The 23,639-nt window shown below is 36.8% G+C and overlaps 4 protein-coding genes across 7 annotated transcripts; 3 read left to right on the forward strand and 1 right to left on the reverse strand.

The window, feature by feature from the left end:
• Window positions 1-4,194: 4,194 nt before the first annotated feature.
• LOC145889768 (uncharacterized) lies at window positions 4,195-7,917 on the forward strand. The gene is made up of 8 exons (XM_082980798.1): window positions 4,195-4,331; window positions 4,433-4,589; window positions 4,650-4,696; window positions 4,924-5,030; window positions 5,095-5,272; window positions 6,435-6,518; window positions 7,006-7,119; window positions 7,410-7,917. Exons 1-8 carry the CDS (start codon window positions 4,196-4,198, stop codon window positions 7,601-7,603), a joined length of 1,017 nt encoding a protein of 338 aa, XP_082836924.1. The 5' UTR covers window position 4,195; the 3' UTR covers window positions 7,604-7,917.
• Window positions 7,918-8,729: 812 nt separating this feature from the next.
• On the forward strand, window positions 8,730-12,128 carry LOC145888862 (uncharacterized). The gene is made up of 6 exons (XM_082979730.1): window positions 8,730-8,757; window positions 9,068-9,193; window positions 9,582-9,701; window positions 10,275-10,382; window positions 10,505-10,612; window positions 11,222-12,128. The coding sequence occupies exons 1-6, from the start codon at window positions 8,730-8,732 to the stop codon at window positions 11,983-11,985; spliced, it is 1,254 nt and encodes a 417-aa protein (XP_082835856.1). The 3' UTR covers window positions 11,986-12,128.
• Window positions 12,129-13,307: 1,179 nt separating this feature from the next.
• On the reverse strand, window positions 13,308-17,903 carry LOC145888530 (synaptosomal-associated protein 25-like). Its single transcript, XM_082979298.1, has 4 exons — window positions 17,770-17,903; window positions 16,825-16,975; window positions 14,900-15,044; window positions 13,308-14,497 (listed from the first exon to the last, which is right to left on the reverse strand). The coding sequence occupies exons 2-4, from the start codon at window positions 16,911-16,913 to the stop codon at window positions 14,432-14,434; spliced, it is 300 nt and encodes a 99-aa protein (XP_082835424.1). The 5' UTR covers window positions 16,914-16,975; window positions 17,770-17,903; the 3' UTR covers window positions 13,308-14,431.
• Window positions 17,901-22,379, forward strand: LOC145888529 (ankyrin repeat and protein kinase domain-containing protein 1-like). Of its 4 annotated transcripts, none has more exons than XM_082979296.1 (8): window positions 17,901-18,020; window positions 18,179-18,348; window positions 18,415-19,271; window positions 19,367-19,438; window positions 20,241-20,339; window positions 20,463-20,534; window positions 21,161-21,262; window positions 21,400-22,373. In XM_082979296.1, exons 1-7 carry the CDS (start codon window positions 18,003-18,005, stop codon window positions 21,247-21,249), a joined length of 1,377 nt encoding a protein of 458 aa, XP_082835422.1. In that variant the 5' UTR covers window positions 17,901-18,002; the 3' UTR covers window positions 21,250-21,262; window positions 21,400-22,373. The 4 variants fall into 4 exon arrangements, with proteins under 4 accessions (XP_082835422.1, XP_082835421.1, XP_082835420.1 ...); XM_082979295.1 differs by having other exon boundaries at window positions 20,460-20,534; window positions 21,403-22,368; XM_082979294.1 differs by having other exon boundaries at window positions 20,460-20,534; window positions 21,400-22,366.
• The last annotated feature ends 1,260 nt before the right edge of the window (window positions 22,380-23,639 follow it).

Consider the following 23,639-nt stretch of genomic DNA (forward strand, 5'->3'; position numbering starts at 1 on the left):
TATTGAGGTGGTACCAGGCTGTTAATATATACACATATAAAACATCTGTGACAATGGACATTAAGCACTCACGACACGGTTACGAAAAAGGCTCCAAAATGTCAGCGAAACGAACACAGCCAATACGACATAATGCGAGATTCCAATCCTTAACGCTCGTCGTTTGACGCCATGTGTCGTCGTACGGGTTTCAATAAAAGTTTCGCCGCCGAGTGATCATTGTTACGACTTTCTGTGTGTGACGTATAAGTAGAAAAATACTGATCACGTGACTTCAGGTGTGAGAGATGTCGGGCGGAGTCAATGTATTAAAATAGGGCTGGGAGTTTGCCTAAATTCATTGCAGGGGGGCGTTTGTGGTCTACACAGGTGTTGTCCAACTGAATTTTGTCACGGGCCCAAACAAACCGTTAGTTTATCCCGCGGGCCAGTGTAATTATAAAATATCCTCGTTACATCTAATGCAATATTTGCGGAACGTAATTGCTATTATACAAATAACACAGCTTAATCTTTATTCAATGCGACATTTGTGGTCGAGCTGCTTCTTTAACGAATGAAGGCGTGCCCACGGGAACTATGGTGGTGACCATGGGAAAACAAGCGTACAAAGTTGTATTTCCAAACCAGGACACAATTCGTGAGCCAACGAAAATACAATATTTGTGTGTTGTCTTGAATCATAATCCGGTCGTCTATTTGGTGGTCAAAGGGAAACTTTCGACTGCCAATAATCGCCTTAAAAACGAATGGAAATACCACAAACCTATTTCATTCTCTCATATTCGCGTCATTAATTTCGTCATCTTTAACACATGCGCAGGAGGTGTTAAAATCATCCAATAACGAAGAGCAAAGCGCTAGTTTGATTATGACGTCATTAAGGGTACTATTCAACTCCAACAGTTCGCTTCGAAACGACTACCTACAACATACAATAAAACTGAAAAATCTGCTGCTTTCTTGTGCAGAACGTTATGTCAACGTACGCACAATAAATTTTACAATAAGCGATTCCTAAAGTTGCTTTGTTTCGTCTGCTCAAACATAACACGTTCTTAAACTGCTATAGTTCTGTGGTAGCATATCCTTAACCGGCACCCACTATATACCAAGCGACTCAGCCCGGATTCCCTTTTTCGGTTCATATCAAATACGCGATGCGGCGAAATCCGCCAGCCAGCAAATTCGTGTCAAGCGTCGAAAGACACATTACTGAAACGTTTTTGGGTTCTGGTTCAACATACAGGTCCCAATCACAACACTAGAATCTAACCATGAATTAAAAACACATGTGCTGAAAGCAACCCCGTATCTAATTCGCTGCTGTCATCCACATTCAAACAATCTACCAGTAGTGGCGCAGTTACAAATCACAAAGCATTTCAACAAGTGTTCCCCTATTGTTGTTTCGTCAACTTGCAAAAGCGTTACAACCCGACGACCACAACAATAAAACATCTACTGTCTAAAACAGAACGTGACAACACCTCGCTTGTATATTAGCAATAAATATCCTGGTGATAACAACTTAATTTAAGTTATTTCATCTACACTCACAACACGCCGTTGGATGGTTTTGGTTCGCATCGAAAGCAGGCAGGTATATATACACCGCCACAGCGCAGGTCGGCCTTCTTTTTGCGGTTTTCGCCCAACACAAGACACAGCGCGCTAAGCGTCAAGAGCGCGACTTCGTGTCGCAAATATCAGTTTCGCGTGAACCTCACGACAAAGAGACCAAACTTCCGTCTCCTAATTTTTTTGAATTTATTGATGTGATACCAGAGGGCACTTGGAAGGACTTTGCGGCATTATGTATAAATATATGCACAAAACAGGTGTGATGCTGGACATAAAGCACACAGGACCCGGGCACGTTTCGAATAAGGTTAAAAATTGTCAGCGACACGAGCAGAGTCAATACGAGTAGGCGCATGGCGTTTGACGCGTTGTTTCATGGTTAGTGTAATTCGGCGACCAAGTCTACCGACATTCAGTAAACAAACTGATCACGTGACGTGCTGGGGTGAAGTAATCACATGGGATCGACCGTTATGTGTCCTTCCGTTATTTTTTATTATTTTTAGATGTTTTGAGGTGTCGTGTTTGCAAGATTCTTTTTACTAAAGTTTGTAATGTTCTGCTTGTTTGTAGATGGGTTTTACCCGCTCAGTGTAATTTGGCCACTCATAACTGGAAGTTCAATTTGTCAAAAGTGAATGGAAAAACTTTCCAGGTCCTTATTCAAGTATTTCCAAATTTTAATGTGAAGTGAAAAATAACATTGGACAGCTGTAGATTGCTGCAACTTCTTTTTCCAAGACGTTTGCTTTTCACCGTAAATCAGTGATTCCCAACCTTTTTGTGGTTGCGTGCCACATGGAGGTAAACAACTTCGACGACGCGTATCACCTAATTGAGAAAGTAACCTAGGGGATGACGTAACAAACATTAAGTGATCCCTTACGGTTTTTTTAAATTCAAACTATATCCGCTAAATACGGAAAGGTTGTCGCGTACCACCTGGAATGCCGTCGCATACCACTAGTAGTGCGCGTACCACCGGTTGGGAAACACTGCCATAAATCAAACCATTCCAAACCATATTCCTTGAGCTAATGCATTGCCGACCGTTACATCTCCAGACTATCACTGCACCTCCTTGACTGCGACGCAACAATGGTCACTGTGCGTAATAATCCATTTGTAAAATCATTGTTGTGGTTGTTGCTAAGTTCTGTTCATTTTCGTTCGCAACGTGAGAGTATGAGGTGCTCATTGTGACTGAATGAAATTGTTGTATTTACACCTTAATGCAAAAAGGCATTTGATAAATTGTGAAAATAAAGAACTAATTCACAAAAGTAAACAACATTGTGGTTGTTGTGACCTTGATATACCGTGGTTAGGAATTGTTGAATAGGGCGGGACGGTTTGTTTTGACGAAATATATCCGTTACTATAGCCTAGCCCTTGTAGGCCTGGCGTATAAGAGTCTACACTTACCTATATAACTTAATGTGACATATATGGGTAACTGTTTTTTAAAGGCCACGAAAATGATGTAATCTGTAACGTTTGTGGGTACATAGATTTGGGCGATTCTGTTGTTTTGTGCCACGAATTTTTCGTAAGACTTGTACAATCCAGCAGCAAGAAGTAAACTCCAATGCCGCAAGTTTAATTGCCGAGTAACACTTGACGTTCGACGCGGCGTACCATGTTGGTGATAATAGAAAGAAATACAAAAAGACACGACCTTAGGTTCAGCTTCTTTTGGTGTAGGCGGGGCGTGACGAAGCAACGGGCGAAGAACGCTGTCTGACCTGACATCATTTATAGGTGTTTGTATTTGACTGCACGCAGTGCTGATGCCATTTTCCTTTCTTTGCAACACAAAACAATATTGTTACGTAAGTCATTGATAAAAAAGAATCACATTGATCGGCAAAATTTTGTTGACAGCAATATGTTGTCGGAATAAAAATATGTTGTTGACTCTAATCGTTTTTATTTTGCATGAAACTTTAATAAGTACAGTCAGCAAAAAATGTTTCGGCATCAAAAATGTTGGTCTTTTATACAAAATTAGAAAACCACCGGTAAGGAATGTATTCTCCACGTCCAGTGAACAATTGCCACGGGATCACGTGTAAAATAGTTTCCCAGGAAAGGCCCTGCGACGTCATTCCCGTTGGTTGGTTTGTGTGGCGTCAGAAGTCAAACTTGTGAAGAAGAAAACATGGCGCCAGACGTTCGATTGCGAAATAAGGCAACAAATAAGGTACAACAATAAAACACTGGAAGGTTACAACAACAAAAAATGGCGAAAATATTCCGGACTTTTCCATAATATACATTTAACTGTTCTCAATTAATATGTGACAAATATCTAATGGTGATCATGCCAACCAAGCAAAGACTTCCTCTTTTTCGTGACATTCTTGTGTTTACCGTTTAGCTGTTTTATTGTCTGACGTCAACCAAAGCTCGTGAGGTTTTACGATGGAAAGTTTCAGTTCCTCTGTGCGATGAAACATGTAAAGTGTGTTCAATCTGCATAAATATCATTGAGGATTGATACAATTGCTAGCAGCGTGAATTTGTGGTTTGAGTGGATTGCTTAATTTATAGTTTACAGTATTTCAAATAACAAAATTTTTGTTTAGATTAGACCCCAAAGTTGTTTATAATGGAGCTTGCTAAGGTGTTGATACCAATGGTTCGCCGCGAGCCATGCTTGTATGATTCTAAACACAAAGATTACAAAGACAAGGAATTCAAAGAAAATGTGTGGCTAGAAATTAGTCAAAAAACGCATCAATCAGGTTAATTCTTTTGTTGCATTGGCTACTGCATTTGTATTTCGTTTTAATTTGTTGTTTACAAAACATTACGCAATACGTTAATTTTATAAAAAAATATTCAGTGGATGACTGCAAGGAAAGGTGGAAAAGTCTGCGTGATCGATTTTCAAAAGTAAAAAAAACTATGGACATAAATAAAAAAAGTGGTAAATGTAAAACAAGAGTTTGGAAGTACTACACAGATCTACAGTTCTTACAGGGTCATTTAAGACTGCCGATGTAAGCTATGTAAATATTCTATTGTGTTTTGTAAATGTATAAAATTATGTCTGTTTACAGTTATGTTGACAACCTTGATTCGGACAAAACTGGATTTCCTGAAAAAGGTATGTTATATTATGTGTTAGGTTTACAGGTTTTATAGCCTAGCTGGATCAGCCTATTTTTTTCTGAAAAGTCAGAGCAAGATTTAAAAAATCAGTCCTCCCATCTTCGATATTTTTGCTGTGCGACGTACACGATAATGTTTTTCTCCATGTTCAATGGCAATTACAAAGCAACACCCTCTGCATAATATCAAGGATAATTTAATTACTTTTGAAATGTTTTGTAGAATCTCATGGAAATGAAATGGAAGAGGCAGATATTTCGTGTACATCAACTACTACAAACTCCTCATCGCTTTGCAAGAAACGAAAACTGTCACCCTCAGAGTCGCAGGTAGCAAAATTTTGCTTTATTTAATGTATGTATGTTATTATTCAACTATTTGCCCTTTTACTAGGAAAACTTTGATCACAACAATACACATTCGAAGGAATCAAAAACTTATAAATTTTCAAACTTTGGCAATTTTGTGGCAGATACACTTCAATCTATGCCCCTTAATTCTGCCTATAAAGCAATGGCCACAATATTACAGTGTTTAGGTGCTCATTGTATGAATACTGAGGAAGTTTCAGGTATGTAAGATTGTTTTTTTTAATATTGATAAAGAAGCACTTTGTTTCAATTATCTCTTTATAAGAGTGTTTTGTAAGTGTGTAACATAAACACTTTTTGCTACAATGTTATTAACAGCTTCAGTTGGTTTGTAGTAGTGTTTCCCAACCGGTAGTACCACTAGTGGTTTGCAAAAGCATTCCAGGTCGTATGCGAGCGTCTTTCCGTAATTTGTGGATAAATTTCCAATTTAAAAAATCGCAAGTGATCTAAAAATGTTTGTTGCTTCATCCCCTAGGTTACTTTGTAACTTTGTTTTACCTCCCAAGTGGTACACAACCACAAAAAGGTTGGAAATCACTGGTTTATAGTGTATAGTAGTGATGTACTGAAACTTTGGTTTGCCAAATTTATTCTTCAGCCGAATCTGTGATTTTAATGAAGATTCAGTTTTGGCCGACTTAGACGCTCAAGAAAAACGTTATGAGATAAACAAAAATAGCATGTAAACTGTATTAATAATTTCCAATACTTTAAAAGATGATAATATTTTGGGCGCAAATCTTATCTTTTCCGTGTAATTGTGTATCACACAAATTTACAGTCTTAGCATGTACGCTCGCTAACAACCACTGGCGTAGGTGCAGGGGTGCCGTGCGCCCCCGACCTTTTCTAAATTTACAACGTAATTGCATCGTGTCCTTTCGGTTCTCGCCGGTTTAAACCGCAGCAAAAATAAAGGCGCATTTCCTTCTGATAGCACTCAAAGTGCTTAACACGCTGTTTTGTTTGTCTCGTATTCGCGAACAACAATTACGCAACAAGCGAAATTACGTTGGTGATGAACGTGCTTACATGGACGACGCTTTAACTTGTATATTATGGCGTGCAAACGACCTTCTGACGTTAGTATTTTTTATTCGCCGCACCCCCGTTGATGAGCAAAACTCTACGCCTATGCTAACAACATTCCCTTTAAAAAATGGAAGCGATGGTGTTCAATGAAGTATTATTGTATTACCCATGTCCGGTACAGAATCGTTAATACAACTTGAAAACTACCGCAAAAACTGAAAATTTCGTTTCAAACCAGAACCGAATTTGGACAATTCCATGCATCACTAGTGTAGAATGTCAGATTATGGAAATTTTTAAAATTGTCATGTGTTTATTTTATTTAAGGAAACACAACATCAGCTGAGGTTAACACGGATGGTGCAAAAGAAGAACATGCAGCCACCAGACACAATCAGCAACATTATGAAGGTACAAACAACATAAACACATATTTTCGTGACCAGTGTATAAAGATACTGATATCAGGTTGCAAAAATACTGTGCAACCCACAATAGCTTCAACATCCACCTAAGACAACACAGAAATCATGTATATATGATTTTATATGGGTAGGTAGGATTGCTTGCGGCAAAGACTTCTGTTTGGCGATGTAAAAAATAAACATGTTTAGTGTGTACTAAACAAGTGTTTTTGATGATGGTAAATAAATGTGGTCGTCTGGCAATTTGTTTGTATTAATGTAACTTGCCTTGGATCTTCAGTTCACACTTCACTGAGATCTATAAATATATTTCTTATTTAGACTTTTACAAGGCTTAGTTTTAACATTTATATACAATGTACATATGTATATTATACATTGATGATAGGGCCCAGAAAATAATTTGCTTTGCCAAAAAAATTCGGACACTATATGCTTTTCACATTATATTTTTTTGATATTGTATTGTTTAGATTGCTTGGATAATGGTGAAAGCCTTCAACATCCTTTGAATGGGAATGGTCATGTTTTGCATTTCACTACAGCACAGCAACGTCCTCAAACCATACCACAGAAGCAACAAACAGGTATTTCAAAAGGTGAAAATAGTATTGTGAAGTTGGCACACTGTTAAATCGTGTAAGTCTGTCCATTTAGCTGGAAACTGTGGGTAGTAGTTCAGTGTGGATGAGGCCTGTAGATCAAAAAAATGTCACTTCCTGCAACTCAATTATCATAAGTGGTTGTATTACTTTTTTGCATTACAATACGAGTTTCATTAAAATAATAGTTATGCAAGTGTATTTCTTATCATAATCAAAATAATAATTATTGTGTAGTGTTAGTTTGTCTCTAAATATTTTCCTTTCAAATGTAGACACTGCTTTGAACACTGGTGAACCTGAAAGTTACCACAATCCTGTCAGCAATGCTACAGAAAACTTCATTCCAGCAAATCAATCTTCAGTTAATGGTAATGTTTTACCACCACAAACAGGTATTTCACATTGCTGCATTTCCATATGTACAGAAAGGACATTTTGTATCATAAGCCAAATTGAACAATGTTAAACCTTACAGTTGGTTAACATTAAAATTCATGCCGGCATAAACAAGACATGCAAACCAGCTCATTTCGACCTGTGCTTGTTTGTTTTTTTATTTTTGTGTTCACAGACACAGATAATATTCCAAAAAAGGAAATTAGCTCATAAGTTTGTCTGCAAATACAGCTATGTAATTTTTCTGAAGTGTAAGATCCATCTTGATTTTAAATTTGAGTTGTTTTTTATTGATGTTTAATGCAGGTTTTACTTTAGTGGGCAGAAATTTAAATCTCTTGACTGGAAATGATGCCTTTACTGCAAACAACTTAACACAGCAACCACAACTTATGCAATTTCTTCCATCAACAACAGGTATTTCAAAAAATCTTGGAAATTTGGCTAGGTGGTAGAAGAAGAAATGAACAATTAAGGCTTAATTTTTGCCTTTTTTGCCATTCTAAGTTTTCGACATGCAAAGCCACTGTTCGACACGGGCTACATGAAACAATGTTGAGTTACCGATATTCAGTAACATGAACAGACCAACGCCATTGTCTTTAAAGACCATAAATTGAATTACTTTAATAACTTAATTATCGGTCATGCCAATCTTGCAGCATTCACTCATCAATCTTACTAGTTTTCTTTTTTCAATGATTGGCATATAGATGCTGGTGGCAAAGTGGTTCAAAAAAATTGGTGCCAGTAGAAGTCATTTAATTGCAAACTGCAAATAACTATTTGGGGAGAAGTTTGTATTTTGAGTCACTATTAAACAACAGCATTTACCTGAATAGTTATGTAGTGTTGAAAATTTAATGCAATCATCGTTTGCTATGCCGGGATCCTCATCCAAATTGATTTTGTCTCTTTAGATGGCTAAATAAATGCAACCGCAATAAATTTTAGACAAAATCCATGTAAACACCAGCCAACACTTGCTTTAACGTTCTGTTATGTTGAAAACTAACCATTTACCAAACACGTGCCATGGTTGCAGAACATGTTGCTTTGTTACGAAACAAAGACCGTTTTTTGTTCAATTGGACCTATTTAATGAGACCTATCAGCCTACAACATGCAGGTTATTCTTTTGTTTTGTTGCTATTTCAACATGTATTCTAAACTTATTTAAGTACAAGAATCCTATAATGGAAATAAGCCTGGTCGTTCTCATACGTTAGTTACCACATACGGCATTTTTACTATTCAACACGCACGACAATTTTTCTCAAGATGTTTGACACGCAATAAAAATCCGATGCCCTGAACAATAAAGAAAATAATCTTCATTATTAAAAGCCTTAACTTTCAAGTTCCTTATCGCCAATTTAATCCACATGCTAGATATGTATAATTTTTTGTGAGCCTCATCAGAGCACTTAATCTACAAGTTAATTTTTGGTAAAAGCTTAAATTATAGAAACTACTTCCATCCACATGTCATTGTGTACATATTTGAAGAGTTATAAATTTCTTTTTTGTGTAGATTCTACTTTCTGTAATGGTGGAAGTTCCTATAATACTGTCACCAGTGTCCCACCTGAAAATGGTTCTTTGATTACCGCTAACCCAACACAACAACATCGGAATACTGTGCAAACTTTACAAACAGGTATTAACTTAAAATTATTAAGCTTAAAACATCAGAATACTGTGCAACATCGGAATACTGTGCAAACTTTACAAACAGGTATTAACTTGAAATTATTAAGCTTAAAGCCAAAAGTCACACAGAAATGCAAGGAAGAAATTTTCTCCAAAATGATATAAAAATATGCAGTGAATTCATTGCAACTTTGTGACACGAAAAAAATGTTAATTCATTTGTGCAACACCTTTTTCTCATGTCTCTTTTTTCGTGTCATGCAGTCCATCCTAGCAAATTTGTTAATATCAAAAACTACGCGAAGAGTATTGACATAGAAAGAAGTTTTTAGTCCCTGTTCACCATCTTTTTTTGTATTGATATGATGTAACATTTATTATGTTTCCAAAAACAGAATTCAGTGCAAACCATGTTGAAATTGCCAATATCCCAACAAGCTTTGGTGAATACAAAACAAGCAGTGATATTTCTACGAGGCAGTCGGATGCTGCAATGGTGTTGATGCAACTTTCCGGTAAGTTTTCTTGCAAACAAACACTGATTAGTAAATGTGACCAAATTTAACGTTCTTTTGTTTCTTTGTTTTTTTTGCACATGAATCTTTATGTGACCCTACCTAGGCCTAAATCTTTCCATTTTTTTTGAAAATCTGTAAAGTCTCGTACCGTATTTACTTGATTGTAAGCCACTGCTTGTAAAGTTTTTTAACCTACTGTTTCTGCGGCGTTCAATCGAGGGCAGCTTATATTCGAGGGTGGAGGTGGCTCTGAGTTTCAATAAAATTCATGTTTAACTTGCTCTGCCTTACCAGTACTTTTTATCAAACACAGTTATCAGCGTACCCGACAATTTCAATGGACAGATTTGTTGACAATTATTGTTATAGGGCACCTAAGGTTGCCTATGACATTTACATGTGGCTTAAATTCGAAGGCGGCTTATATTAACTTTTGAACACCGTCACAATTGAATAAATAAGGTTGTGCATTATCAAGTTCATTTGGACTAGTTTTTTCAAAAATCACCAACTTGCTTAACACTAACATGACAAAAGTATGAAAATATATTTTTGTAAAACCTATTCAAGGTATTGAAGAGCCTGCAACTACTCCCTATAGCCCAAGGTTCACTGAACTATTAAATAGTCAACAAGTATATACTGGGAATATTATCCAGAGAGCAATACAACAAACAGGTAATTTCATTGTTTATTAGCCCATTGATTTTACATTATACAAATGCAAAGTTATGTTTTTTCAAAAACAAAACATCACCAAGGGTGTAGCTTAGATTTATTTTTGTGTAATCACTTTCAAGGCACTGAACATCATCCAATCGCCTCTTATGATGAAACCCATTATCGTTTTTCAAGTGATGAACAGATAAATGCAGGAAAAGTTATGCAGGGACGACAACAGCAAACAGGTAATAAAAACAATTTGAAAAAACTATCTGTTGTTGGTAATCCCTAGGAACAGACTGCTAGCACCCCTTTTTTGAAAACTACTAGTATTGAAGCATGAATAAGTTGTTATGTAAGAGGAATGTAGGAATACCATTTAACAGAAATGCAACAATGTAAAATGCTTCAAAGGGAGCTGTTGATTATACAGTAGATACAACATTTTATAATTAAATACGACTATATTTAAATATATCTGTGTAAACCAATGAGCAAGTACCAAAAACTTTCGGGAAAAATGAACATTTAGGACTTTCAAATATCACATATATCGTAGCAAAAACATACATGGTTTTACAGTACATTTGTTGTTTTATGACATCACAAATAACGGCATTGACGTGTATATTCTGTGATTTTTTTACTAAACATCATCAAAATCCCTTTTCTGATAAATTGTTAAACATTAAAAGTACGAAATCTTAAATTTATTTTTCCAATATGTCCCTCTTTCAAAAAAATACACGTTTACCACTCTTTAGCGCCACCAAACAAATTCCCCCGAAACAGTATGTAATGACGGGAGGTTGGGTTTATTTATGTTTAAATTAAATAAATTGTTTTTATTTCAGATGGAAACATCGATCCAACTTATTTGATCCAAACTTACGTGAATTTGTTGAAGAAACATAAATATTCTGAAGCAAATGAAACAAGAAACCAACTTTCAAGGTTGCTTGAAGGTCGTGGGGAAACTGCGGAAGTTTTGAAAACAACTGGATGGGAAAAGAGAAGAGAGGGAAAATATTTGGAATCGATTTTATTTTACGATGTTGCGTCTGAACTTTATGCCAAACGTGATGGAGATGAAGCGGTGAAAGGTGTGGGGAGTTGTGTTTGGGGTTTGAGTTGGACATGCGATGAATTGATGAAAACATCGGATTCGAATCAAGAACTTGAAAACAAACGAATAATTCGTGATCATGTGATCCCACTCATGGAAACGATGAGACTCAAAATACAAAATATTAAAAACGTGGAAGAAGATATTAAATGTGAGAAGCAAATGTGGTGTTTGCACTGGATTGAACGGAGTCAAGATTTAATCGGAGATTATTTGTCGAGGGAATCAACAATTAAACGTGGACTTAAAATGATGAGGAAACAGTTTGGTGAAAACTCAGCAAAGCATGAAGTGTTCGGACATTTGTTAAACAACCTTGGTGCTGTTTGCGAGGAAACAAATCGACTGAATGAAAGCGTGGATTTTTATCAAAAAGCAATTCAAGCTTTCAGAATGGCAACAGACATGAGTGAAGATATAAGGGAGGTGTGGATTGAAACACGTGAAAACAAATTAAGTGAAGTTGAATCAAAACTTGCACAAAGGAAATAATTATGACATCACAAACACAAAATGTGTTTTGTTAAATATGTTTGAATTATGCATTGTTTACGTAATTTGTATGAAAATGGAAGGTAGCTACCATGCACTTAATGAATTTTGTGATTATTATTTTCATGTCGCTAGTGATTTGTAGCCGATAACAAAGAGTAAGTAAATTATGTTGACTTCAAGATTAAGCTTCAGTAAAGTCAATGCAAGGTGTTATGCAAAAATGCAGAATATTATATTTCAGCTTGAAGAAAAACCAACTTTAGTCAAAGAAAATTAGTGTCCTGGTAAGATTTTGCTTTTATCTTTAACGAAAGTGCGTAACACCATAAAAAAAAACTATTTTAGTATGAAAAACTTACCAATATATTGGGTAATTCTGTTCGATAAACATGTGATTCAAATGTGCCATAGTTTTTAAGTAGCTTATTTCACATTACTAGCTTTTAGTACATGCATTTGGTGCACCCAATAATAAGTATCATAAAAAAAAAAACTTTAAACAGTGCTAAAAACTGTGCAAAGTAATACAATACAATGGCCAACCTCCTGCAAAGGATCAAATGTGGCACATTATGTCTTTGTATCTGGCCTGCTAGGAGTTTGTACAAATGAGTGACAGGTTTATACTGAAGTTTGATGTAATTTTTGTACACGTCACTTACCTAGGCCACATTTTAAAGCATTGTTGTAAATAGGTTATAGTTTACCTCTAATTGTCCACTTTATTATGGTTACAAAAGCTGCATGCCAAATTTTTGATTATTTCTTGTCTGGTAATAGAGGAGAGTGCCTAACACTGCCAGGACAGATAAACGACAAAATAAACCTTACCCACCATTCCACATGGACAAGACAAAAACTTTTCTGTATGCTACACAACCAATAGTTCCAAATTACAACTGGTTACTATAGTCGATTCCGCTACGAATGCATGTTGATTAAAAGAATGCATTTCCATCATGGGTACTGCATATATCAACCCAACTTTTTGAAATGGGATATAATAAATCTACTGATATTAATCAGAGACCTGTCGCTTCTGATCGATTACTAGAGATATTATATGTGTTGGTTAAACAAATACCTTTACATGTTCTGTGTAAGTGTACACAGGATTTTCAGAGAATGTAAACGTGACGTAACTCTGCAGGTAAGTTTTGTTCAACCTTCGGACGCTCATGTTGGGAGGTGGATTTCAAAAGTTAACGATAAACTGTAGATAAAATCTGCCATGCATTTGGGAACAACAGAGATTTAAGTTTGAGTTAACTTAACTAAAACATTTTGAAAAGCTAATTCATCTACACTACGAGAATAATATTTATTAGAATGATATGTACATTTGCTGCAGAATATCTCAAAAACGTTGACAATTCTATTTTTGTTGTAAAACTTGTTGTGACATCATTCTCGATCGTCCCAAACTATACAAGTAACAATCAAAGCGTTTTTGAAATTTTCCACAATAAGCAAAATTATTACTTGTTTCAACTGATGGTTACATCGTATACACGGAGAAATACAAACAGTATCTGCACACAGATGTTATAAAACTTGTTGCGTAACAACAACAACAGTAAACAACAGTTAATAAATTAATAAACATTTGGTCAATAAAAAGAAGGTTAAAATGAACACGAGAACAGTCTCAACTACAGCATGCATATGAAAGCAAACACACAATTTGTTTGGTGGTGGTTCAAGAAAACAGAAAACTTATTTTGCGACTGATTTTAAAGAAAACAAAAATCATGGGATTATTTTGAAGCAAAAATTTGAAAACACGCAGGGAAATCCAATTTGGCCCCAAAAAAATGATTTGGCGGGGTTCCTTAGGTCTTTAAAAAACTGCATTGATGCCAACTATGGCTGTTTTGTTGGAAGGCCTTGCTTATTTGCATACACCAAACTCAGTTAGGTTATGTACAGATTTAGGTCAGCCATGGAAAAGTTGAACTGTTTGTCTAAAATTGTAATCAAAGTGCATTTCTGCAAATCCAGGGTTCCACAAGTGATCCAAGATGTACAAGAATATAACGAGTATAAATACACAAATTATTCATTTCACTTTTTGTTGATTCTTTAGGAACCATTTCCTTTGATTGGACACAAGTTAAAAAAATACAATCTGTTGCCAACATAGTTCATTAATTTTAAAAACATTTTTTTCAGGTTTCTTATTTTTTACACTAAATCATACTTCATCAAGTTTTTATTTATAAACATGAAAATGAATATGACAGATACACACCCAACATATTTCAACATTTCTGTACACATTTGTGCAAAAAAATCAAAAGGTCTCTATTATTGCAGAAATTGCAGAAAGATGTAATCCATGGATACTGGTGAAATTAACACTGTATGCTAGGGTGTTGAAGTCACATATTGTAACCATTTTGTACAATTGTATATGAACTGAGCAAATCAAAGGTGAAGAGTGTCAATTTTTCAAGATTTTGGTCGCGCGTTCGTTGGCTTGGCTAATTCTCATGTTGTTCGATTCAGCCTGCATTAAAAATGAAGATATTGTTGTACGACAGAAGTGCATTTTGTATGTGACTGCTGCAGACGATTCAATAAAAGACATACAATCAATGTAACAGTAGTTGGGCATATGGGGATGCTGAGCTGTTACAAAAGCTTGCACAACACAGACAGAAATGCTTTTAAACCGCCGAACCAAACACATAATACAAATCCTACGCACGTTTATCAACACTTTATGCAAAACCAAACAACCATTTGCCCCTGAATACAATTATATCCTGTATAGAGAACCAAACAAACAATTATATCAAAGTGATCGTAATCAAAAAAAAGAAAAAACTAGGCAGATTGTTTGTACAAGAAGTGCCAGAAAAATAGAAACCTCAATGTTTAAATCAGAAGGGAAAAACCAAACACCTACCTTAGTGTTTATTCTGTCAATCTGTTGGTTCTGAGAGTTAATTTTGTTGCCCATGTCGATAGCCATGTGTTTGAGGTTTCCAAGGACTCTGGCAACTAGGCCGAGGTTTTCTTCCAACTCATCTTCTCTTGCATCATTGGTGACTCTGCATTCATCACATACATATCATATTGATGAATGTTTATAACCAGGTATGAATATGTATTAAAAATTTAAAACATTCCAAACTTGCAGGTTGGATCATTTTGTGTGCTTTATGACACTTAAGGCCGCATCTCAGAATTAAATCCTAAAAATTGAGTTTTAGAAGTCATTTGTCATTGTGCACCTGGTTACAGTTTCTCTTGTTTGCCAAAAACAATTGCCGGGTCTGATGCCTCATGAAGGGGGACTACTATTGCTGAACAGAAAAAAAATTGATTGCAGCTGCATTAAGACAGCACATTGGGGGGTTTAGCAAAGGCTAACTGCTAAATTGTCAGTCCTAGGGGGTGTACAAACAGCCCCGGTGGGGCCCCAAGACAGTTGCAAGACATCTAATTCTTAATGAATTGTGTAGAGGAGGGTTGGTGGCTTCACTTAATCGCAAATGGAGGGTACTTTCTGTGATTCATTTTTTCACAAAACAAACCTACACTTTTTTCTGCTTTTTTGGCCAAAATAATGGCCAACAGAGGGTCAAAATGCCCCCGGGGGAGCAGTTAAAGTAGTTATCTCAATTATAAATTTGGCCTGAATTCCTAGTCAAGGGTCGGCACTAACAGAAAATCACAAATTGACCATACTTTCTGTGATTCATTTTTCCACAAAATCTACCTCAATATTTGGGTAGTTTTTCAGCCACATGTTCAACAGCACCCTCAACCAATTTACTGCCTGACTAATAACCCTGAAAACCATAGTAAAACTGCCCCAAACACGCTGAAAATCGCCCTGGCAACAGCCTGTTCATCTGCGCTCATTCAACCAAAACACTGGCGCCATGCATGACCCATTGCATTGTTACGCATAATTTTACTCTGTTACGCAGAACATAGTTCGAGAAGGGCATTTCCCAACCGGGAAAGTCTTTTCTATAGAAATACAGAGATGCGGCCTTAAGGATGAAAGTTTACACAAAAAGTTTATGAGGAAATAATTAGGGAATAGTTTGGTGTCTGAGGTTATTGTCATGTGTGTTTCAGACCCTAATTTTCACTTAATTGAATTGTGCATTTTTTGTATTAAACCATTCGGGACAGTTTGGTGAAAGAATTCATGAAAAATTTTACAGACACTTTTCAACGTGTGTGGTTTTTTTCACACCCAACATTTTATTAAATAGTTTATTGACCAATTTTAACGTTTTCAGAATTTCCTGTAACTGTAGTAGATATGGCCTGACACTGTGACACATATGTAAACAGACGAAACATCTTAAATCCCAATTGTTTCGAAAGTACAAATTGATATAAACTGAAGAAAACTATGCATATATTTCAGCCATCATGAGGTTTTCAGGCTTGGCAGCCCAGGCAATGCAGCCCAGCTGGATCAGCCACTTTTTCCTGACAAGTCGAAGCAAGATTTGAAAAATCAAGCTCCCGGTGAGGTTTGAACTCACGACCCTGGGCTAACCAGGCCCAATGCTCTACCAACTGAGCTACAGGAGCTCAGTGGTTTCACGGGGTATATTGTGGCCAAGGTACACTGGTGCGCAAGCGCACAACTTGCCAGGCAACCTTCACATATACGTAGGGGATCTCTACCACCGTATCAGATGACGCAGTAATATTTCATGCAATGGTCCTTGCTTGGCAGTGGGGCGATCCTGCCTATCATGCCATTGCATGAAATATTACTGTATATTTCAGCCATTCCTGAATTCGGTGCAGGAGTTTCAAAGGTGATTAAGACCAGTTTTAAGGCAATAATTATATTTTTACCTCTGCATGTAAGCGCCACCAACTTGTGCTTGTTCTCGTGGGTCTTGTACACGTAACACGTTGAGGTTGGTTGCTAACCACCTTTCCATCTTCGTTCGATTGCCACGTTTTCTTGTATTCGTCACCTAAAGTTCTTTGCCCTGATGTACAACTGTAGCAAAATACAAAAATGTATTACTTTTAGGCTTGTTGATGTACAACTGTAGCAAAATATTGGGAAGCCAAGACACATCAATTACGATGGGTGGGATTTTTTGAGTTGCCTTCTTCTATGGTGGACATATAAAAAACCTTGGTTACATTTTAAGTAAGGGTCACAGACTTGTCGATCTATAAAAGGAGTAGGTGACCATTAAAAGATTGGAGAACACAGGCCCTACTTATACTTGTAAGGCTCAGTTAACTTCTATCAAGCAGACAACTTTTATTAGTGTTTAGTGAGCTGCAGACAGGGGCACTGTTTCGACCTAATAGTTCTCATCAGTGCAGCTATTTTCATTTGGACTGCTGCCGTACGTTTCAGCCATCTTAGTAAAAGATTGTTTACCTGATTGGTGTTGAATATGCGGAGTTTACAGAAGAACACGCATTAAACGCAACAGTATCAACAGCAAGAACACGCAAGCAGACTTATCTTCAGCAGTGCAGGCGGCCGAAATGATTTGGTACGCTGCAGCGTTTACCACCTTTTTTAATTTCTTTTCGACTTCTTCACTGAACGATTAATTTTATTTATAAATGTGTTATGCAGCAAATAATGCCTAAAGTGCCCACACAGCGAAGTACAAACTCAGCTAGTAGAAATCATTGGCAGCACTGACGCACAACAATAGACTTGATAACCGCTTTTCAAGTTACGGGTTAGTGTGGTAACCCCGCACCATGTTTCTGCAAATTTTAGCAAAAACAAACGTAAAGTATAATTCAGCTGAATATCTGTCTTACCCGCAATTTTTTTCGCGGATGCGAAGGACATTTGGTTACCCTTGAGCGATGGCGCGGGTGGAATCACCCCAAGCAACTCTGTTTGTTGATTTTGTTGGGGTTCCTCCTTTTTTCCTTTGTTTGGTTCCTGTTCGAAACCAACAGCGCCATTTTGAAAAGGGGAAACAAAGAGAAACAGTTCTTGTGGAATACGTTTGCAGGTGTCCTTTCTGTCCTGATTAGATGGTGGTAATATGTCTTCTGTGGAAGAGGTATGTGGAGTTTTAAATTCTAATCATAGTAGTATTTTCCATAAAATTTACTATGCGCCCTTTTCGAAATGTTACCAGGTTAGCCTACCCCACATATCCTCATGTTTTTGATCAGCAATATTGGTAATAGTAACCATCTGTTTATATATGTTTTGTAGTTTCATTTAATCAAAGCTGAGGATATTTTATGTGACCAATGGAATTTTGTTGCTGGACAAGGTGGATTCAGTGACGTAATAATTGGTTACCATGTTGGTTTGAAGCAATTTGTTGCGGTCAAAGTAATTAAAGTTGTTGGTCGTCACAGTGAAGAACTCTTTAAAAAAACGTAAATCCAGCATTCATGATACACTACTGCAACTGTTTTTTTTTTGACAATGATATATTGTTGCAGAATTGGTGAAGAGCTGGAAAACCTGCAAAAACTAAATCATATCAACATAGTGAGTGTTTATGGTTGGACCAAATGGCCATTTGCCTTAGGGATTGTCATGGAGTTCTGTAAAGGAAGGAGCCTTTTGGAACTGTTGCTGAATACCTCGATCAGTTTGGGATTCCCCTTGCGTGTCCGGTTTTTACTGGATGCTGCAGAAGGTCTTAAAGCTTGCCACGGTTTACCTCTGAAGAGAATGATTCACGGAGATGTCAAGCCTGAAAATGGGTTGCTTACCAAAATTCTGCGCCTCAAATTGTGTGACTTTGGAAATGCGGAACTCGCAACCATAACTGGATCGACGACAAAGAATCCTTCAGCAAGAAGCAAGAAGGAAAGACCTCAATACACACCGATGTACACAGCACCTGAAAAAATTGAAAAACCTACAATGAAACCAACAAAAGAACTTGATGTTTATGCTTTCGGTGTGATGATCTATACTGTCGTGGTTAGGGCATTGCCATACTCCACCGACAACCAGAAAGCTTTACTAGACTCCATTAAGGAAGGGACTAGACCAAACTGTTTAGTAATAGAAGAACTGAAGCAAAATCTTAATGAAAGCGACAGAGCAATCGTTGAAAACCTGGAGCAACTAATGAAGCAGTGTTGGGATCAAGATCCATCTAAACGACCAACGATGATCGAAATCTGTGAGAAATTGCAGCAACTTCTCAGCCAGCAAGACCCAGAAGTGATCGAGCAACAAGTGGAAGACGTGGTCTGGCAGAAGAACATGAAAGATCCCTTTCTTGTCAAAGATGAGAAGTTGGTTTCCCTTCAATGGTTTTGCACAAGAACCCGAAGATTCCAAGGTTTGTTCTCAAAATTACACCAACTAGAAAAAATGTCGAATCATTAACTGTATTAACTATCACTTTCACTGATATGTGGTTCTTTCTTTGCACAGTACCTGACAATCCTCCGCCCTCTAATGATGCCAAGAAAGATCATTCATCTACGGACAAGAAACCAGTTTCAGGTGATTCTGTTCAAAGCCCATCATCTTCTAGATTGGCATCAGAAGTTAATCGAGATTGTTATTTAAAACCTAATGTCAGACAGAAAAATATATTTTTGCAAGGTACTGGCTTGACTGCTTGCGCCATAGTTTTTTTTACTTTTGCTGTGGAAAAAATACAAACTATAACAATTACTTCAATACATTGCGTCCTTCTCTGGTCAAGAAATTTGCAGCACCAAATGAAGTTAGATTAGGCTCGCAAAAGCTCATGCAAATAAAGTGTTTAGAAGCCACTTTTTCAAAAACAATGCAACAGCAATTACTAAAACTATAACAAGTTCTTGTATAGAACTTATTGTAGACAAATGAGATGTAGCACTGTGGTAAATACAGATGCCATAGCTCAGGGCTCGCCAACCTTTTAAATGCTGTGGTCAGTTTACAAATTATGTTTAAATTTTGATGACTTCATGTGCCAACCTATATGTGTACACAAAAGTATCTTGGCCTTTTTTTTAACCATTCTCTGCATAGTGACTGATCATATGGGAATATATGAAGGCAGCACACAAGCATGGACATTGGAGTAATGAACTTGTAAAGCACTCACAGTACTATCAAAAATCATCTCAAATTTGTTATGGATACCACATATTGTTGACTCTGCCATAATTTACTTGTGCAATGTAAAATTTTAAGAATGTTTGCAATTTTTGCTTTTGACAATTTCACTATGAATTGATCACATTTGTATTTGTCTGCACTTATCACAAAAAAAACTAAATCCCTCAAACATTTAGTCCCTGTGTTTTCATCACAGAGACCAATCCAAACTCTGATGCGGGAAACCGATCTCCTGCACTTGGTGATGTCACCCTAACTCATTCATCCACAGATCAAGTGGTTTTTGGACAAGCAGGTAATGTTACAAGCTGGTGTATGCAGAGATTATGTGCCTATATTGCGCAAACATAAATACTGATCACTTGAGTAAAAACCCGTCTTCACTTTAAAGTGCTGATCCTAAATTTTTTTATAGCAGGTCAAGAATTATCCAATGTGAGGTCACAACATTATGACTTGAATGGTGAAGAAATAGTTGAGCAACAACCAGGTATATTCAAAGATGTTGTATGGTTTAGGATAGTTTACTAAAAACAAAAATCACTCAACATAACATTAAGTGCCTTACACATGACAACAATGAATATACCAATAAACAACAATTAGGTATTTAAAAATACTGTTAAGTTTGCAAGTTTGCTTTACATCTTTTTAATGTTATTATAATATCAAAAGCTCATTGTAAGGCTTTATGCAATTTATATTTCCATAACAAACTGTATGACCTCTCAGCTGTTTCACTGCTGAAAATCGAGTCATTATATTACCATGTAAATTCGTCTCTAAAAAATATTCATCGCCATAAATACATATTAGTATTACATTTTGTAACAGATGAGTGTTTTCTCGTTTGGTAAAGTTAGAAACCACGATCTAGTTTGATTTAACTGCTCTATACAAAATTATTCCCCATTACAAAACCTAGTTAATAAATTTGCTCTGTTTCCCATCCTGGTTAATTCTCCATGTCTTCATTGTCTATCTATTGACAAAAAAGTATTCATGCCAGGGTTTATTTGTTGCAGTTTTAGCAAACAGTTTAAAACCACCTGGAACATTTGACTTCTATGTTTGTATTAAAATAATAGTTGACATTAGCAATCCATTCTCATTCAGCTTTGAAAAGAAAATCAAGCAATGACGTTCCAAGCGCTTCCAGTGACAGCAAGAAAATTAAAAAAAATACTGAAGATGGAACATCATGAAAGGAAGAAGCAGGTGAAAAAATAAAACTTACGACCTCCGTCATAAATATTTTGATATTGTTAATGGAGGGCACCTGTTATGACATCACAAACTAGTGATTGTGGTAAACATAATATAAATAAATGTAAATTCATGTTATATCACTTCAGCAGGCATGGTGTCAGACTGAGACTTTTTGACGATAATTTTGGGTCTTCGAGGATGGAAGCCTCCCAAAATCATCGATTCGGGACCCTACAACCTGGATAGATTAGGGAACCGTTACCGTAATTTAAAGTCAAATGTATCACTGAAGTATAAAATAAACAGTCCAATGAAATGAGTAAAGATTTATTAAAACAAAATTAGTTTTTCATGTATCTGCCAAAGCTGAATCGCGGTCAGAGTAATGTTAGCAACCTTGGATTTTGAAACCGTTTTCACTGCGTATCAGCGATGACCTTTATTTTGGGTAATGAGTTAACCGCATATTAGTCCCGGGTTACTTCTGCATGAGAGAAGTTATTGTGTTTCGGGTAATGCGTTGCCAAACCTCGTAAGTTTGCGAAACAACCTTCTGCCCAGTGAGTTGGCTGCTCGCTATATTTCCCCCGTCGGGCATTGATAAAATAAAATATGACGCAAGTCCATTGCTTTACATGACTGAGAATAGTTTGGGATGCAAAAAGACATAGGCTTGATGCTTAATTAGGGGTCGGGAACATTTTTGTCTAAGGTAACAAGGAAAGCTATATATTAAAAAATAATTTCTGTGTACAGCCATGTAACATTTTTCAACGCTTTAATTGGTTTATACAGTACACACAAGGTGGAACGAAGTCACTCTAGGGGAGGAAAGCTATAGGCCGCATATCAGTATTAAATCCCCAAAATCTAGTTTTGAAGGCTATCACCATTAATACCCATACTGAGTGATTTGCTTTTTTGCCAACAACAATTCCTGTGGTCAGTGACCCATGAAGATCTACTGCTACTATTCATAGAGAAAAAAAATTGATTGCAGCTGTATCCGCCAAAACACAGCAAGGATCTGAGGAGCCTCCAGGAGGATCTTTTGTCCTATAGGATAGCAAAAACAGTCCCAGGGGGCAACCAAAGCAACTTTCTCGTGACAATTTTTTTTGCCATTGCGTAGAATAGGGTTAGGGCCAACATTAAATTGCAAATTGGATGAGGTTTTTGTGATTCATTTTTTCGCAAAACCATCTTACATTTTTTTGCAGCCCATTTAGCTAAAATAATGGCCGAAATGACCCCTAGGGGGTGCTTTAAGCAACTATCTTGCAACTAATTTTCACCTTACTGCGTAGCCAAGAGGCGGGCCTAACATAAAATCACAAATTAAGGTATACTTCTGTGATTCAATTTTGAGCTACATCCCCTTGAACATTTTGGTGGTTTTTCAACTAAACTTTTCACAGCACCCTGCACCAAACGTCTGATTGACTGAGAAGAGCAAAAAATGCACTAAAACTGCACTAAACACGCTGAAAATCGACCACCCTCATTCTGGCAGAATAATTTTGCAAATTTGCCACATTTTTAAAGGTACAACAGGCATTTACTCAAAAATTGGTTTCTTTTGGATTAGAATCAAATTGCAGAGATAAGCAAGCAGTTCAAACCTCAAAAAACATTTAAACAAATTTTTTCGCAGCTGTATCAATCAAAAAAATCGCGAATTAAAAAAATCGCCTGGTTTTGCGATTCAGCATAATGGCGGCATGCAAAAAACTTCCCTAATACAATGAATTCTGCTCGGCGTTCTTGCAATAGGTGCCAATATTGACCAACATCACGAGAACGGAAATTTAATGCTCTACCACATGCAATTAACAAATTTGAAATTAAGGTGCCGGATGACCTTCAAATCGCCCATCGAAGACGACCCGCTTTTTGCGAATCAGCAGCATAATGGCGTAATGTCGGCATGCGAAAAACTTCCCTATTAAAACAATTCTGCTCGGCGTTCTTGCAATAGGTGCCAATATTGACCAACATCACGAGAACGGAAATTTAATGCTCTACCACATGCAATTAACAAATTTGAAATTAAGGTGCCGGATGACCTTCAAATCGCCCATCGAAGACGACCCGCTTTTTGCGAATCAGCAGCATAATGGCGTAATGTCGGCATGCGAAAAACTTTCCTATTAAAACAATTCTGCTCGGCGTTCTTGCAATAGGTGCCAATATTGACCAATATCACGAGAACCGAAATTTAATGCTCTACCACATGCAATTAACAAATTTGAAATTAAGGTGCCGGATGACCTTCAAATCGCCCATCGAAGACGACCCGCTTTTTGCGAATCAGCAGCATAATGGCGTAATGTCGGCATGCGAAAAACTTCCCTATTAAAACAATTCTGCTCGGCGTTCTTGCAAT

The sequence above is a fragment of the Ascidia mentula genome, chromosome 2 (genome assembly GCF_947561715.1).
Source record: "Ascidia mentula chromosome 2, kaAscMent1.1, whole genome shotgun sequence".
In the NCBI taxonomy this organism is placed as follows: Eukaryota; Metazoa; Chordata; class Ascidiacea; order Phlebobranchia; family Ascidiidae; genus Ascidia; species Ascidia mentula.